General features: G+C 37.7%; 1 protein-coding gene across 4 annotated transcripts in view; it reads right to left on the minus strand.

Annotated features, from left to right (window-relative positions):
* Positions 1-18,987, minus strand: part of LOC107102404 (phosphofurin acidic cluster sorting protein 2-like) — a 58,070-nt gene that overhangs the window by 15,269 nt on the left and 23,814 nt on the right. For all 4 annotated transcript variants that reach the window (XM_015401710.1, XM_015401709.1, XM_015401708.1 and 1 more), the window contains exons 3-11: positions 12,703-12,792; positions 10,847-10,972; positions 7,756-7,918; positions 6,771-6,862; positions 6,102-6,182; positions 5,719-5,778; positions 4,005-4,156; positions 3,257-3,350; positions 1,681-1,764 (exon numbers count right to left, since the gene is read on the minus strand). In XM_015401710.1, coding sequence (XP_015257196.1) covers positions 1,681-1,764; positions 3,257-3,350; positions 4,005-4,156; positions 5,719-5,778; positions 6,102-6,182; positions 6,771-6,862; positions 7,756-7,918; positions 10,847-10,972; positions 12,703-12,792 — 942 coding nt within the window. The remainder of the gene's footprint in view (positions 1-1,680; positions 1,765-3,256; positions 3,351-4,004; positions 4,157-5,718; positions 5,779-6,101; positions 6,183-6,770; positions 6,863-7,755; positions 7,919-10,846; positions 10,973-12,702; positions 12,793-18,987) is intronic.

Consider the following 18,987-nt stretch of genomic DNA (forward strand, 5'->3'; position numbering starts at 1 on the left):
TAAATAAATGTCACCTCCCAGAAGGGATGATGAGCAAATAAAAAGCTAGTTTTTCAAAGCAGTACGTGTCATTTAAATCTTTATTGTTTAATGTTAGTGAGGAAAACAGATTACTTGGATTTGATAGAAAAAACAAAAAAGAGATTAGATTTTTAGGCCACACCCCTCTGTTTTCTTCCTTGATTCTAATAGAGGGCTGTTTTTGGCCTGTTTTTCCAGTGCTTAGTCCTGCTTCTCTCCTAGACATAGCTATGGGCTCAGCTTTTAGGGTGACTAACTCTAGGGTATGTCTTTCAACCCTTTGACATGAAAACTGGGTCAGAGCTTGTCTGCTTCACTGTTTCTTTTCTAGACTGAGAAACCAGAGAAACTAGCTTACCGTTACCTTTTCTAACACAGAAAGTATTTATAGATTAGTCTATGTTTCTATTATATGTCGGCTTCTTTCTCCTTGAACACCAGTCAGCCTCAGCAGAAGGCCGCTCACACTAAGCCTGATTCTGCTGGAGATTTATTCCTGTTAAAAGGAGACTGGCCAATAAGAACACACGCCTTCCCATTACACATTTTTCACATCGAGGGGAAATTCCTGACTCAAGACGAAAGATTTAGGTTTTTAGAAGGAGAAGAAAAAAGTTCAGAAAGACATCTATTTTTGAGAGTTTTCACTCCGATTGCAAAAAGAAAAACAATATTTGAGAGTAAAAATGTATTTTTGATAAAGCTTTTTTCCCTTGGAAATCATTTTCCAAAAGTCAAATTAGATTTTATTTATTGTCCAACTAAATATTTTCTCCCCAAATGTTTTTGTTCAGTTCAGGATAAAATCAGTTTTTGCTATCAGAGTGAAAAATTGTTTTTTTTCTGTTATATATTTATTTTAATTTCGAAATGATTGTCCCCTTTCAGATCACTTATTTCCTTGAATTTAATACAAACACAAAAATAACTCCAAATCCCACAGTCCTAAACCATGATATCCTTTGTTACCAAAATAAATCTTTCAAAGCATAAATATATTAATGCACTATCAGAACATTTTGCGTTTGTACAGCGAATTTTAAAAATGTAAAATAAAATTACAAATTAGTCAGTTCTTTTTCTAATTCTAAGGCCCCAGATTTGAACAAAAAGAAATAAATGAAGTGAAATATCGACAATATTCTACTAAATTTGAAAAACAACCTTGCCAGCTTAGTAAACAGTTTTTCAGCTAATTAAAACCCACGTCTCTCTCTGTATACATGGGGTACATGTAGTATAAAGTAAGATGCTGCTGATGCTTTAAGATACAAGCCCACAGTAACAGGAGAGATAGAGGGCAATGGTCTGTTAGCAGGTGGCTCAGGAAACAGCCTAAATATTCCCTTTAAATTGGTTTAGTGAAGTAGAGCGCTGAGATGGCTGACCCGGGCTCAAGGGGAGCAGGGGCTGAATGAAAAAGGTTAGATGAACCCAGCAGCGAGAAAACAGCAGGAAACTCAGAGACCCCTCTCTCAACCCTCATCATTCAGGTATTTTGTCTGCCCTTATATTCTCCTTCGCTTGTTTCTTTTTCTCAAAAGACCCAAAGGAGAAGGAGGCATTCGGGTAAAGAGAGTATGGTTAAGGAGAAAAAATAAGAAAAAGATGCTCCGGGAGTTCTGCTTTAAGCGATGAGCCATTCTTCCAAAAACATACCCCGACAGCAGTTTCAGTGATGCTGTCATCCTGATATCGGCTCCCTTGCACTTTACATCTATCCACAGTCAGAAACTCGCCACTCTGCAGGCAAGAAAAAAACAACACCACGTGAAAACATTTGATTATTTCCTTGATGGATGTTACTTTTTCGTTTTTAGGCAGTTCTGAGATATTTTTCATTTCAAATTTCGAAATTCATTTAGGCTAAAACTCCGCCAGATTGCTCCGCATATCCATCTGGAAACCTTCAGTTAAAGAAATTTTGGGAAGGGGCGAAAATACTGGTTAGCTGATTGGCCTATGTTGGTGATAGACGGGCCAAATAAACCAATCAGATCAACGAAACATATGATGTACTAACAGGCTACTCTTGCCGAAACCAGTCGGGAGAAGAGCAAAAACATATTTTCCTCTGAGAAAAGCCTCCAGAGCAGTGTTTTGCTCTTCTTTCAGTGAAGAAATACTCTGTAATTCCGATAAAACTTGCTCGATAGCCACGCTAACGCTAGTTTCATTGGCTGAAGCCACCATGTTCTTTAGACTGAACTGTCGCGCTTCTCGTTGCGTCACTCCTCAACCTGCCTCAAAGCCAGCGCTGATTGGACGTTCATTTGGTGAACAGCTTAAAAAAAAAAAAAAAAAAGAAACTAATTTGGTATTGATGCCAGTGTGGCTTTCAGGCTTTATAAGCAGAATATGCAAAAAAACAAAAACACTAGAAAAGAATGAATGGAGAGAAGGACAGCCCTGGATGAAGGGATGTATGGATGAAAAATGTCCACAACTGAACATAAAGTCAGGAAATACAAAAACAAAACAACACAAATACAAAAGACCAGGAAAATTTCAATTATTTTTTGTAGATTTTTTTTTAACAAACTTTTTAAGACTGAGGTATTTTGAGTAACCTAAATGTTTGATAGTTGTGCGTATTCACTGATTTCATAAACACGATTAAGCCCCTTTGCGTGCTCATATTTAAGCCTTTAAAACTACCTCTGTGGATCCTTTAAAATCTGGGTTAAGTCATTTCACTCTAAGATCAAACACTTTTTATTTCTTGCTACGAGACATGCTTATGAATTTCCATCGCAACACAACTAAATAGAGGGCTACAGCCGCTTAAATTGCTTTGGGCTATTTTATTACAAGCTCAAATAAATCCCCAGATATTTATAACCCCCCTCGTCAGATTCAACATGCCTTTCTTTCCCTGCCTGTGTTGTTCTAACGGGCCATAAATCTGTGTAGGAGTTCAGGGCCGTTCCATCTAATCTTCTCTCCGGAGTGTGGCAGCATAGTTGTGTCTCCGCCTGTGTATTGATGGTGCTGGAAAGGTCATCTGGTGACACTCCCTACAAATACTAAGAGCCTGCAGGGGCGGACGGGGCCAGGGCTCACGTCTTCATCCTGTCCTCAAGTGGTTGCATTGCACTCATGCTCAAACTTTTGTAAACTCAAGGAGCTGAATGCTCACAAACAATGGGATTTTTCTGACATAGGAACCTATAAAACATGTAAACAATGAGCCTAGAAGACAGTTTGTTCATGTAGTGAATAATCATTAACTTACGGGACAGGACAGCTCTCTCTGCTGACTTTTTTGGCTGTGCAGGCTTCCGATCTCTGTCTGAGAGCTGGAGTGAGACATTCCTTCGAAGAAAGGCCTAAAAAAGACAGTGTTTTAAATATTAATAGTTTAAAAATTGAGACATAAACAAAGAGAACAGAGCTTTAAACTTTAAAATCATAATCTGTAACATTGTGTTTTGAAAGTACTGACAAAAATCATATATATTTTGGATTGTTTAAAATATTGAGGCTAGTGTGTAAATATTCCTAAAATAGATTTACAGACAGCATCAATCTTTAAATAAAATTGAAGTTGGAGCCACTTTATGATCACAAGTAAAATACAGTTAGATGTATGAGGGTAAAAAAAATGGATATTAGCCTTTAATTCAAACAACAGAATCAGTTTTTTAACTTGGATAAACTCCCTGCAAGTTGCTGCTATAACACAATGCCAATATATCAGCAACATCTCCACCATTTACTGGAAAATGAAAACAAATGCTTGACCTCAACTAATTTTAAAATAGTTTCACAAAGCATTAGTATTATTATTACCAATATATATATAAAAAATACCTGACATTCAAGGCCATTTTGGCAAGTTGTTCAAATTCTTTTTATTTTTCCAAGTTATGTCAGTTTCTGTTGATTCTAGTTTCCCCAAGGTTATGTAGTGGGGTCCCTGTTATTTAATACCCATCTTTTCAAATATTGTCAAGTTTTTTTTAAAAGGCTGGAAAACATACTTGAGCTTGGGTTTTGGCGTGCTCAGTACACTCTCATTGTCCTCCATCTCTGGCCCACTGTCACTCTGGTTGTACACCTCCAGGCTGTCGTAGAGCAAGTCCAGATCCTCTTCAACCTCCTGGGTCTGGTCCACCGGGTCAGAGTCGAGCACCTAACAAATATGCACAATAGGTATAGACTCTCAGATTTTTTTTAAACAGAGATCTGCTTGTTTTAATGTCACCATCATTACTGTTGATTTTGTAAGAGATTATCATAAAACTCCTCTCTACAAGCAAGTATGAAAAGAAAAATTTTATATTATTTTAAGGTCAAAAAGGAAGTCATAAAAATAGTAAATCGCATAACAGGACAAACTGCCTCCTGAAAACATATATACAAATGTTTGGGTTCAAACTGACTGTAAACTGACTTAACTTAAATCTATTATAGAAATAGACTGCATACATGTGCCTCTATGGATTATGGGTTTTCGATGATACCCAATCTTGAATTTTCTTCAATAGTGGTATCCATACAGATATTAATATTGGACTGTGCATCACTAATAAAAAAAAACGATGGAATCCTAAACACTATGTTAGATTTTTTGAGCATGATAGTTAAAAGGTAGAAGAGTGTTACAAGAGCTAAAATGATGCAAAGTGGGGATTATATCATAGGAGTGCAAGCAGCCAGGCTTGTGGACTAATCAGGTGATTAATGTCACTCCATAAGAGCAGAAGATGGCAGAAAGCAGATAAACAGTCTGTCCCTCCGCCTCTTCTGCCTGGGTATTTATAGAGCTGAAGCCTTGCACATTATCCAGGCACAAGGAAAAGATTAGTGACAGTGAACGTGATAAAAGATCACTCGGCTGCCTGAGGCTTTAAGAACAATCAAGACTAATACAGTACTGGAGTTACTGTAAGCGAGCTTATTTAGAAAACAACAATGCAAAAGTCATAATGGCCCTCCACATATACTCAAATTAAAACTTTAAATGTGGCTGTAAGGAAGAAGGAAAAGGGTCAAATATATCTAATTATTTTATAAATAAATATCTAAAAAAGTGTGTGGAATATTTGTTCTGAGCTCCCTTGAGTAAAGACTTGTAGAACCTTTGTGGAGCTTTAATATTTAGACAAGGAAAGTTTGGTCTGATAGTTCTAGTCCGACTTTGATTGGTCTTTAAGCTCTAACAGGTAAAATGTGAGAAGGTTCTAGGAGTACGATAATCCTAAGATACTGACAGTCATATAGAAAGAGAAACAATAACAGGTTATACTCTGTTTTCATAGATTACATTGTAAAACTAAAAATGCCCAATAGTCTAATGTGGTTTAAGTAGTAATAAACATCTGAATCTTAAAACACAAAACGGCTGGTTTACAAACACCTAATTTAAAAACCTTTCAAATTAATTCATTTTAACAATACTATTTTTACAAAAAGACTGTAAATAGATTCTTATGTGAATGACACAGGGATTTCTTTCTCTCTGACCCCCCTGCAGTAAAAGCCTGCTCACACAGTCAATACTGGGATTATTTTCTGCAGCCTCAATGGAAATCTAATAACTGTAAACATCACAGCTGACTAAGTGGAGACAATATAACAGCGTGGCTGAGAAATTCCAGAAGAAGACCCAGAAAACAACACAGTAAGAGTTTTCTTTTGTGCTGGAATAATATCTGTCCGGGCATCAACCCAAACAAAGCGGTCACAACTTACCTCGTCAGTAACCTTGAACCTCTTCAGCAGAGCAACAAATTTCTGCTTAAAATTAGGTTGCTGTAAAAAGAGAGCGAAAAAATGTACAATGAGAGGAAGAAACTCTTGAAATAAATGTAGCATTTAATAGGCGTGCCAGCTGGCCTTAGGTTTATAAATGCCCCTTATTACTAACGACTGGATTACCTATTTCATGTAAAGACCATTATAGTCAGTTCAGCGAGCCCACATTGGTCATTGAAATGCTCATCCACATCCTACTAATGGCTCGGACAAATGGAACACGCTGTTCTCCTTCTCTTAAAAGCTTGTGCAGCAGTACGCTACAAGTTTTATGTTATTCTCATGGTCAATGATTGGCAACAGAAGAGGGAGCAACTCACCCTGGTCATGGAGGTGGTTCGGATCATTTTCCTACGGGGTTTCTTAGGCTTCCGCACTTCGTCATCTTCATCATAAATATCCTGACATTAAAAAGAAACAATAGGAAACAGAACGGATTATTCTGGGAGACTATTATGACACAAGACTCTCATCCTATGTAATGATTAGCAGAAAGAACATTCAGCTCCGAGCAGATTATGTTTCCCAGCTGGGGAAAATCATCTCCCAATACAACTATTATTTAACAATAATGCCGTCCTTGCACAATCTTTCAGTTTAGTGGATAAGCATGCGTTGGTAGATTTGCAAATATGCCACTCTATTGCAGTTCTCAATGTTCCTCGATGGCAGATGGTTCTTTTTTCTTTTTCTTTTTAAAAAATTCTTCAAATATCTCCATACAATCTTCACAGAACAGCTTTAATAAAAAAGGAGATTTCATTACTTGGTTAAGAAGCAACCTCGGAACGTAACATTACATTTTATTGAGGGTTTCTGGAGTAAAGGGGCCTGACATTAACTCAGGTTATCACATAAAATTGAAATAAATAGGAAAAGATATTTTTGAAGCTACTTTAGTGTGTTCGAAAAGGCAAGAAATACATATAACACCAGATTTCAATGACATTTGTGGCACTGTCACAACATGAGCATTTTCTGGCACCAACCTGGGCATTAACTGCGTCATCACTGGCCTCCTGCTCAGACGAATAGCTGTCGTCATCGTCCTCTGAATAATTGTCCATATCAGGGGAGCGGTCTAAGGTTGGAGAGCCACAAGGATAAATATAAAGATGTCAAAATAAAGATATGGATGCAGAGGAAATTGTGAAATATAGAAAAAAACAATTTCTCACTAACTCTTAAAATCTTTTTGAGTTGTTCTCAAAATGAGAAAATGCTTATTAAAAATGCTGCCAAGTTTATAGTGATAATCTTCACTTCTATTTACTTCTAACTAGTTTTTTTGTAAGCACTTAATAGCAATGCAAATATCATTACATGCTACTTTAACTGGAGCTCTTTTAGAGTCTCAGCAAGACTTTTGCCATTTTCATAAAAAAGACAAATATTTCTAGTTTAAAAAGCTGTTTTTTTTCCATCTGGAACAGCTTCTTTGGACTTTCCTGTCGCCTATAAAACATCCTGTTGCACACTTCTAGGTAGGATGGATGCTATTAAGGATCAATGCATGGAGACAGATAAACATCTTTTCTTCCCTCTCTTCCCTCAGAGTGACAGTCCTTTCATGCTTGGTGCATGAGCTCATGTGTTATGTTTGAGCAGCTTCCTCACTAACATCCCAAACAGTGTCTGATCAGCACAGTGGTATAATGCCACAGAGTCTGGACCGGACTGCGATTTCACCCCACCATCGCTATCCAGAAATAGAGTGGTGAAAGGTAATAGTCCCTCCATCTGTTCTGGTCTCATATCAACATTACAGCCATGGCTGAAGAGAATAACACATCTCTGGCTGCGGGACAGCCTTGGATTAATGGAGTTTATTCTGTTCTCGGTACGGAAACTTGAGCCAGGTGGAAGAAGGGAAGAGAGAGGCCACAGCAGGGAGGACTGGCTCTGGGGTTGGAGGCTGAAACACAGACCTTTCTAACAGACCCGAATAGGGAGGCAGGAGAGGGCGCTGCCCACCTGAGGTTTTGGTCTTTCGGCAAGCCTGTCCGCTGCCGTCCTCGTGGTCGATGGGCTGGCTGGACAGAGAGTAAACGCTGATCTCTGCCACGCGCACCGGGGCCTCCTTCACGTTGCTATGGAGACCGAGGATCTGTCCCCCGTCTGTTGGGTGTTGCATCACCTAAACAACGCAAGATTGAGACCAGGAATCAAATATGCAATCCAGGCTTCTAAATGAAATTTCCTTTGTATAAAATGAGTGTTTTTGTTTTATTGTCTCTCCAAACGACAATGTCTGAGATAAAAATGATATATTTAAACATCCATAACTAATCAGAGGTCTGGCAGCCGACTTCAAGGTGACAGCTAGCCTTTCATAAATAAACCTTTATCAGAAAACTGCTTAGTCTAAGGGACCCTCTCATCCACCTCATTATCTAGACTAGCAGTGCAACACGTGTTTTAAGATACAAATTAGATGAGAAGGGATGAGCTTTCAGTCTGAGCTCTATCCGGGGGGTTCGAGTCAAGATTCCAGCTGATGGATCATTGAACAGGGAGCAGGCTCCTTTTTCCTTAACCACCAGCAGGGGTCTACTTCAAGCAAAGCCAAGTAAGGCACTTCCTCCCACATGATGCTTGCAGAGTTTCAGAAAAGCAGATGACAACACAATTACCCTACAGGGTCCAATAATGGCCAATTTGGTTTTATTCATAAAAGGTGTGCGGGTTATTTCCCAGCAGCAAACACAGGGACAGCAGAGCAGAGCAAAGCAGAGCACGCCGTGATGCATTAGATGACAATCAATTCCTGCTCCAAGGCCGCAGCGGGGCAACACCTCTGGCTCAGATCGACAGCGATTAGAAAATGAGCGATAACATCCGGGCTGCTCCAGGTACATATAATGGTTCATATAATGCAAGATTAATTGCAAAAGTAAGCATACTTCTCAACCAAGCTTACTTGCTTTTTTTAAAGATTATTTTTAGGGTCTAGTGACCTTTGTTTTGTAATTTTAGAAAGTATGTAGACAGGAAAGTGGGTTACAAGAGAGGGGAGAGACATTCAAAGGTCAGCAGGACTGTGACTCGAACCTGCGACAGTCGGGTTGCCTCCAAACCATAGCAGCACCCAACCTCTCATGTTAGATCTAGGGCCGCAACGAACAATTATTTTGCTTTTTGATTCATTTGTAGATTATTTTTCGATTAATTGATTAATAATCGGATAGCAACAGGTTCCTTTTTTTAGATTGAAACCAGGTGAAACAAAATCGTCTCTACTGGAGGAGTTCTGGATAGAGCATATTGTCAGACGAAAATTTTTATATTAAATGTAAAATATGTATATTTTTTTTACATTTTCATATAATTACTAGGGATGCACGATATAATCGGCCCCCTATCGGTATCGGCCTGTATGGGCCTTAAAACTGAATATCGGACATCGGCCACCCCACGGATATTTAACCCAATATTTGATCCGTTTCTGAGTTTCTAAAGCCTAAAAAAAAAATATATATACTACTTCTTCTTCTTCCTCAAAAACTTCTTTTTTACAGACTTAAAAACTTCTAAAGACGAGGGACAAAATATTGATACATTAAAATATCACAATATCTCCATATGCTGATATATTGCCATTTAAAAACACCATATCAATCTCTTTTACTAATGAAATATTGCTATATGTCATCGTTATGCTACGAAATCCCCCGAAAATTCAAAAAATTTTGCCATATTTTAATATGTTGATATATTGACGCGGTATCGATCTATTTTACTAACAAAATCTCACAAGAATTTGCAAAATATCACAAGTTTGTAACAGAACGATGAAATTTCACGAGATTTTGAAAGTAAAATAGATCGATACTGCGTTTTTAAAAATCAATTTGATATCGGCATATGAAAATATATTTGAGTATATTATTTTTCAAAGTGTCAGAAATGGATAACAAAACTGCTATTTTCAATGACTACTTATTTTTGTCCAGCTTTAACATCGGTATCGATATCGGTTATCGGCTACATGAGTTTTAAAATATCGGCTTATCGGATATCGGCCAAAATCCCAATATCGTGCATCCCTAATAATTACTGCTTTAAGTGGGTTGCATTGTGAGCTAAAGGGATGGATTCCAGTCTCTGTACTCCAGTTAACGATTATTCAGTTACTAAATTAGTTGATGATTATTTCAATAATCGACTAATAATGATTTATCTGATTGTTTTAGCCCTAGTTACATCACAAATTGTATGCAGCAGACTAACAATAAGTAAAGCAGCGATTAACTGGGAGATGATTAGCTTCCAAGCTTCAGCTAAAGAAAGGCTTCCCCACAGCATAATACTGCCGCTGCAATGCCTTCAGGGTGACAAATAGGTGGAAACTATTTATTATTGGTGCAAGACGGTGGGTAAGAAATTAATCATCTAGGGGTGTCAGAGTAAGGGGGATAGAACGGCATTGAAAATCCTGCAATACTTTGTCTTAGTTCATCACTTCAAACCCCAATAAAGTAAACTGCAGCATGGGATTGTAGGAAGACAAATTAAAAAAAAAAGACTGAAGGGGTATTAAGTGTTTTGCAAGAAGCTGACTATCCATTTTCATTTCTGCATCTGTTCTATGAGGGCAGAAACCAAACTATCAATCCTTTAAACATGCAGGGATGATGATTCTGCTGTCTAAAAGGCAATTATTTAAAGAAGGCATGATATCAAATTGCCAAATGTGCTTGTTTAACAGATTTTTTTTGGCTGTATTTCCAGCTGAGGTTTGGATCAACCATATAAATCATCCTTTTCTTCTTCAAACAAGCAACACACTCAGGCTCACTTCAGCAGCGTAGAATTGCTGAACGCACTGGGTTCTTTTTTTAGAAAAAGCATATATGAAGCAGCCGCCACATGGTCGATCATTTCACACAGCTCTGTCTGATGAGAATGAATCACAGGAGCTTATTTTCTCTGGCAAGCAAAACAAAGTAGAATGCTTTCACTAGTCTGGAGCAGAACGAGAGGATCCTGAAGTAAAACGACTGACAATGACACATGAAATGAAGTGAAGCCGAAGCATCAGCTCAGGCGTTCCACTAGCTGGTACCTCGGCCATATTGATGACTCCCACGGCCAATGTTTTGTAGCCCAGTATGGTTCGATTCTTGTAGCGCTTTCGTCTCTGCAGCATGATTTGCAGCCTGTTGGCGTCCCTCTTTAGGAAGTGGGGGTACTGAAAGGACAAAGAGGAGAAACAGGCCTTTTGATTTTTTTATCAGCTTATGTAGTTCTATAGAAAAAAGAATCCTCAGATATTCAATCATCTTAATATTAAATATGAATCCTCTGCTTAGAGGTTTGTTCAAACCAGGATTTCTTGTGTTTTACTGCAGTCTTCGGTCAAATTAGCAAGACCGACTGAACTATAAAGCAATCCTTCCACAAGAACAACACAGACAACGGAAACAGAACGTAGTCAATTTCTTTTTATAGTTGTAAACCCATAATTTAAATATTTAAATATTAAAACCCATAACTTAACCATCACATACACTTCCTGTCCTTTTATTTTCACAAAGTTCTCATTATAATAAGACCTTTTATGTTCTGTTTTTACAAGCCAGTTGAAATTAAACGCTTCAACTTTTTCAGAGGAAGTTTTACGGTGGCCATTTTAAACATTGGGCATTGCAAAGAAAACAATAAAAAATATTAATAATGAACATTTTCTTTTTAAAATCTATCTTTTTAAAACCTTTCATTTAATGACTCCTGGGTTACAATCCTGAGAAATAAAGAAACACAATACATGATCATACAAAGCAAGAGTAGGTTGCAGAAGAGGAATGCAGACTGTTTATGATGAGTTTACAGAAATTATGCAGCTGAATTAAAAAACTGAATTTAGACAACTTGTTCTGCATTTTGCTCTGAACCAATTTTTGAGGAAACTTTTTGGCCAAAACCTGGCCTAATGTTTGATGCTCCCATTCAGTATCAATTTTATCTCATCCTATTTTAAGCACATTTAAGGATGTCAAAAAAGTCATGTTTACACGATGGACTGAAAAACCAACAAAGAAAACCTAAAAAGTTCTTTAAAATCAACCATTTGCATGTTAAATTGATTGTTTCTCTTAAACATTCCTTTAAAACTTTAAATTAAGTTCATCTTCAGTTTATCTATCCAGGTATATCTAAGTGCACAACATGATGAATATTAAAGTGTTTCACTGTTTTGGAACAAACAATGAGGAACAAACGGAATATGATTATACGGGAGACAGTATTAAGAAATTTCTGCCTGAAAATACCTAAAATAAATCAAGAATAGCTTCACAGTTACCAAAAATAAATGCAACCTTTTGGTAAGATTTTAAAGGTAGGAGAAATTATATTTATTCAATAGAAACACTGTCACAGCTGTTCCTATGGGACACCTCGGATTGTATCCGTCAGCATTTTATCTGCATTAAGTTGGGACTGAAACAGCTGCAGTATATCCGCTCCACCATGGGAGAATATCCAAACTGTGTGCTTTTACTCTCTTAAAGACAATCTGGTCATATAAAAGTGCTGATGTCTAAATGTGTTGGAGGCAATGGGCCACAGCTGATGCCAACCATGCACATGTTTTTTAGGAACTGCATTGAGATAAAAACTTTCTGGTCTTCTATCCACCTTACCCTCTGAACCTAAAAGCCATAATTTCAGGGTTTGAACCTTCTATTGTGGTAAATCATAAAGAGTTCATTAAAAACATACTCATATCTTGGTGTATTGTGTGATTTTTAATGTTACGTGGAAAGGGCCCGGAGGACTTCATTAAATTGACCCAGGTAGGAACTGGGCTTACTGTGTGTTGAACCGTGTGAAAGAACATTCTTCCACAGAATGTAGCCTTTAAAGTCACAGTGATATATATCTATGTGAGAATTTGCGGGGGACTGTCAATGGACTTGCCTGTAGTGAGAAGGTGAGCTCAAGGTCTGTCTCCATGAGTCCGCTGGGAGGGAGGACGTACTCGTTTGATCTCAGAAGTCGCTTTGAACCCTGTGAGAGACAAAAAAAATTAAAACTTCACGTTTAACACATAACTGTTTAATTTAAACTCAAAGTTCTTTTAACAGATGGTAGTTCTTTCATAAGGTCATTTATTTGGTATTTGGACTCAGCGGAGGAAGTGGCTGAGAAGTGCTGTCCAAGCTTACATCCATCATGGACGACACCTTTCACCCTCTGCACCAGACACCCTGTTTGTAAAAAGGAGAGCTACCGCAGGTCATTCATCCCTGCTGCAACCAGACTACAAAGCAACACTACAACGGCAATAACTTGTGCAATTTACTGTTTAGTAACCTGTGCAATAACCCTTTTCTTTATATTTGACACCCAGTGCAATAACTATACATATATATATATATAAATATACAAATATACATCCATATAAAATACCTATGTAAACACCATGTGCAATAAGCCTGTATAATAATCCTGCAATAAAAAAAATAAATAAATAAATAAATATTTGGACTGTAAATACTGTCTATATCCCATGCAACTTTTTCTTCCTTTGGTACCTTCTTCTTCTCTTTTTTAATATTTGAGCTAATGTAACAAGTACATTTCTCCACTGTGAGATCAATAAAAATCAATCAAGCAATCAATTTAAAGTTGAGAAAATATTAAGTGGGATCTGGTTAATTAAAAGTAAGAATCTAAAATTTGCTGTCTGCTCTGAAAGAAATGCATCTAATCTAAAACAGGATGAGCTGAAAATAGAAAGATTATATCATAGCAAACAAATCCTTTTAGACAACAGTGACAGTCTTTTTTTTTTTTCTAGAACTGGCTTGCTCCACATTCACACATCCATGTGGATTCACACCTTAGCGTACCCTAGAACAAACAGTCCTCAACCCCATCACTTTTCTCATGACAGCTTCTTTTTTATGGAATAAAAATTAAAAAATGCAGCAGCCACATGTTTAACCTGCTATGATGCTGCTGCCAATGTTCTCTGTGGGAGTAGCACTGCCACTATTTGAAGCTGCTACTTGAAACCACATTAAGCTTTCTTATCTAATGCTTGCCATGTTGCTTAAGACAGACTCATCACCTGAGCTAATTCTGGAAGATGGCCGCTTTAAGGATTTAAATGCAACCGGTTGTAGCAGTCTATTCCTGACAGAAGTCAGCATAACAACACAAAGCGTGGCCCCAGAAAACCTCCATCAGGCTTCGACAAGCTCCTCTTGCATGCCATGGATTTAATCCATGATGTCACATCTGAGTTACAGATTTCAGATTATTTTAACAATCAATCTTGCTGTCCTGTTGGTTGTAATCCGAAAAACAGGCCAACCAAAATATGATGCCATAAAGGGCCTGTCAGGTTATGGTAACTAAGTTATGGCGAGCTGGTTGTAAGCAGACTTTGTTTTGCAACACTTCTGGCAATGATTCAGTGAAAGTATAGGAATTTCACAAATCTTTCAAGCTTAGTCAAGCGTGTATCTGGTACATATCCCAATTAACAAAGAACCTCCTCAGGGATAAATACCTGAATAATGATGATGTAATGTTGAACTAGGTAAGACATTAAGTACAAGGCTGACAAAGTTTCCAAATGTTAATGCAGTACAAATCACTCATTAATTTCAAACGCTGCAGTTAGGGCTGGGTAAAAAAATCGATTTAATCGATTTTGAATCGATTCCTTTACATTTTTGAAAAATCGATGTCTAGGGAACGAGATTGATTCATTTTATAGTGACCTGCGTGAAAATCACATTCAAATAAGCAGGAAAGATGCACTCAAGATTACTTCAAGCCAGACAGCTGCAAATATAGCGAATAGGTTGACTGAAGACATTAACAAATGGAGGCTGACCAGAAAACAACCCTGTAGTTGTTACAGACAACGCTGCAAATATGGTTTGTGCAGTGAAGATAATGCATCTCATGCATGTTTGCTGTGTCACGTCTACTTGCTCGAGTGAGGCTTCACTTTTTCACTTTTCACAAACAAGTTTGCACTTTTGAGTCAGTTTTGTTCACATCTCATGTTTAAACTGTCTGATTTACAAGTTTGCACTTTGTGTTTAATGTGACAGGAAAAAACAAAATACATGAGTATTTTGAAACACAGTTGAACCACTTTCATTATAGTAAAAACAGATCGAATCGAAATTAATCAATTTAGAACTGTATGAATCAAAATCGAATTGATTCAGGACTTTGGTGAAAATACCCAACCCTAGCTGCAGTATTTGCTTTCTTGACTGCAGAAATTATTCTGTGCCAACTGGACCTTCTTCAGGTCAGTTCCTTTTACTTTTAAGATACATCAGACTGAAACCAAAAAGATTCTGAGTTCAATAAACTCAAGTTTTCTTTATAATTACAATAATACCAAACAGTTTGCTGTGCTAGGCTACAATTATACTCCATTTTAATATGGTTCTGACACAAGGCAGGATGACACAGGCTGGCTGACTAAAAATAAAAACAGAAAACCACACCGATATCAAGATGCTGAAGATCACATTCTTAAAAGACTGTTTGGATGCAATATGTGCAAGGATATCATATTTTAAAATGTTCACTTTTCAAGGCAGTGTTTCAGGCTTTCTGGCCTCTTAAAGCCTCATTCACCAAACTTTTGTATATTTGTAGCAGCTGAGATGCTCACAAGGAAAGGTGTAACCCTGCACGGTACATATCATTATCACAATATCAGTGCAGACATCCTGTGGTTGCAGATGTCACACGAGCGAAGCTCGCCAATTCTAGTTGCAAAACATAATAACCTATACAAGGTAAAGATGCGACAGATGTTCTTTTTTTTAGATTTCTTAGTTTTCCATGACCGGATTTTAAAACAGTGAAATCTGTCTTTTTTGTTAATAAGGCAAACATGCAGTTGTTGTCCTTCAGGCCAGTAGTAGAAGGGCACAGCCTCCATACACAAAATTAAAAGGACAGTGGTACTTTTTTGGGGGATTTCATCAAATGACTTTAAACTACGCATAAACTATTTTGCCAAAAGTAAAAAGAAAAAAAAAATTAGACATTAGACAAGAATTAGAAGATTCTCAGTCATTCAGGTCATAGTCATTCCAAAAAGGTTACAAAACAATCCACTGGACTTTGTTTCCAAGTTTGAAGATTGTTCGCTTTCCATCCCGGAAGCTTTTTCGATTCAAAATGTCAGAAATAGCGTTGAGTTCAAGGCTTTTTAGAGTGGACCAAAAACAAGGCTTTGTTTTTGGTCCACTCTAACAGAGTAGGAATGGGAATCGAAGCGTCTTCAAACTTGTAACATGTTTTTTGGAATGATTTAATTTTTAAATTTTCCTTTTCACTAAACACAAGCATGCAGATATTTCACATCACAACCTTAGCATCTAGAGTTAGCTAGCATTTAGAGTCCATTATCACAGCGTTTAACTGTTGCTGTTGTGGGAAAATACCTTTTTTCTACTGGCATGCGTGGATCTGTGTGCTAGCTGCAAACTTCTCCTCTTTTTTTGTGTAGCGATAAACCCACTTTAAGCATAATGCCGCCGCCTAAAGTTCTGGAGTGAAAAAGTCAATGTCTCTTTTTAAATTATTATCATTAAAGTTTATTTGATAGGGACAGACACACATTTACATAGACAAACTGAATGAAACAGCAGTCCCATGTTTGCATCATGGTGCAATAGCAACAGCTAATTCGCAGCACTTGTCCCTAGATGGGCTTTTAAAAATAACTCTAAAAATTGAAGTGAAATTTGTAATCTGACTAAAATTGAGTTGCTCTGCGATGTGAATATGGTGTTTATGGTGTTTTGTTAGTATCTGCAATATGATTGCAAATGCAAATAATTTCCCAGCCTTATTTTAAACCACAAAAAAATCATAATGGAAAAAAAGTAAGCACTTTAAAAACCTTAACATATTAAAGCTTACCACACCTGAATACTGACCGATTTCTGTATCCAAACTGAGCAGCAGGGACAAAACAAATGTTCCCAGCAGAATAGTGCAGGGTTGCCTCCAAAGTCTTACCTTTGTTTATTTGGACCAACAAGCAGCCTTAGTTTCCAACATCCCTGAGCTTTTCCTGATATAAAATCAGCTAAATACGCTTTAGGGCAGTACATGTAAAGAATAATAGGTTGTTGACAGTAGCTGTATTCCTTGTGTTATGCATAACATAAAAAAAGTTAAATCATTGAGTATAACCTTGTCACTAACTGCAGCGAAACAAAGAGGGCTTATATCCAGTCCTTTCTCATGCTCACTGACTGGTACAATGAATCAAGGCACAAAAAAACAAACTAAGCACTTTGAAACTGTGCAACATGCAGTAACAATGCACAGCCTTGGCAAGAACAGCTTGCACTCAATGTCCTCGGGCCCCATTTTACCCTCTGCAACAGCGTCTGCATCATCTCTCCGGGGCCCAATGGGGATGGAGGGGTGTCGGGCTTAGTTAGCACAGCCTTCACCAAGCAACGTCCAGCTCATTAAAAAATGAGTTCAATGTCACATTTCATCCTTGGTTATCTGTTTAAATGCATTAAGACCTGGAAACTGAATCTCTTGTTTGCAGCAATGACAGGAAGTGTGTTCCAGGTCATTTCAAGTGCTGGATGGGGAATTGTATTTCAGAGGTTTTAGAGGAGTTGTGTGGCTTCCGCTTCCACCGAACAAACACTCATAAAGACATGCACACAAATATAATTGGATCATATTTCAGCGTGCTGCAAATCTAAGCACTTTTGACAGCAACTTGCAATGAAATCAGAACAGCATGCCATTTGTACCAGAATCCTTATTGGAAATAAGTTCAGTAAAAATGCATCAAGCTACAATATGTAATTCTAAGAAGATACAGAGAAAAAGATAAAAGAAAAGAAGACAACAACCTCACTACAACTATTAGGGCGTAGAGACGCCGTTATGAGGGCTGAGTCTGCATGCCATTTAACTTGATGAGTCTCAGGTATATAAAGCAGACCCTCAGTGTTGAACAGACAAGCTACAATGTTAAAGAATTTTTGTTATTTACTGTAAAAACAAAACCACAAAGAGATTCCAGGCATATTCCCAACTTGTTCCTTTTAACCCCTCTTCGTCTGTTTTCCCCTCCTCAGCAAACCTGCTGGAAAATGCATTTAATGCTCCAATTCCGGAGCTGCAGCGAGCAGAGCTTTACTCAGCTGTCCTCCGGGCAGCTCAGCAGAAATGGGAAGATTTCACGCTCCAGAGACGGCGTAGCTCATGGATACAGCCACACTTGGTTGGTAGCTTTTACCACCGGGAGGACTGCAGCAGAAGGATGGTGTGTGCAGCTTTGCATGGAGTCAACAATTATTTTTTTTATAATAAAGCTGACAACATTCCTTAAGGTAAAAAAGCTTCCATGCTGCTGTCCGTTAAACCAAAACATTGTAAATTACTAAGGAAAGACTCGAAATTCCATTATACACATTTCAATTTGATCCTAGATCTAAAACAATGCAGCCTTCCGAAGTGAGTCTCTATAGATCTTCACATTTAACATTGTAAATATAAAAGATTGTCCAATTCGCTTGTTAGAATTTGATGCATTGGTGGGCTTTGTTTCACAGAAAGGTGACTTTAAAGGGACCTGGGAGGGTAGTCAAGGACAGCTGTGTAGAGGACCATACTTTACCAATATTACCCTGTCGGCTGAGCCACAGGGTGCCACGCATATTCTTAATTATAAAATGGCTCAAGCTGATTCTCAGTGGACGGAGATTCTTCATGAACTTTAATCTTTAAATTTTACCACTGATTCTAATTTGGAATCCCGACTGTAAAATCTGTTGTCATCGTACGCATTCCATTGTAGTTTTAGCTGTATGTTTGTGTTCAATGCCCTATTAAAAGGTGAATTTCCACCCTAAAGTCTAGTAGCAAATACAGATCTCTTAACATAAATTCACTATGATGTTTCAAGGACCTTCAGAGACCAATTTCCTAGAATTTAAGAAGCATGTGCGACAGCATTTACCTCCTGCTATCACATAAAGTATCATCTGGGGTTATTTTTACATGGAGATAAAAATTCAGAAAAAGGGCAACATGTTACTTTGAACATTCTGATTGGATTTTGAAGAATGAGAATTAAACTGTAATCCGACAGAGACGGGTAGATATGCCAGTTGACAATCCTTTCGGTGTGAATGTAAACATGATTGGGGATCGTTATTCTGAATAAGGCAACCTGAC

Source organism: Cyprinodon variegatus, unplaced genomic scaffold, assembly GCF_000732505.1.
Source record: "Cyprinodon variegatus isolate N-32 unplaced genomic scaffold, C_variegatus-1.0 Scaffold1250, whole genome shotgun sequence".
NCBI classification, from domain to species: Eukaryota; Metazoa; Chordata; class Actinopteri; order Cyprinodontiformes; family Cyprinodontidae; genus Cyprinodon; species Cyprinodon variegatus.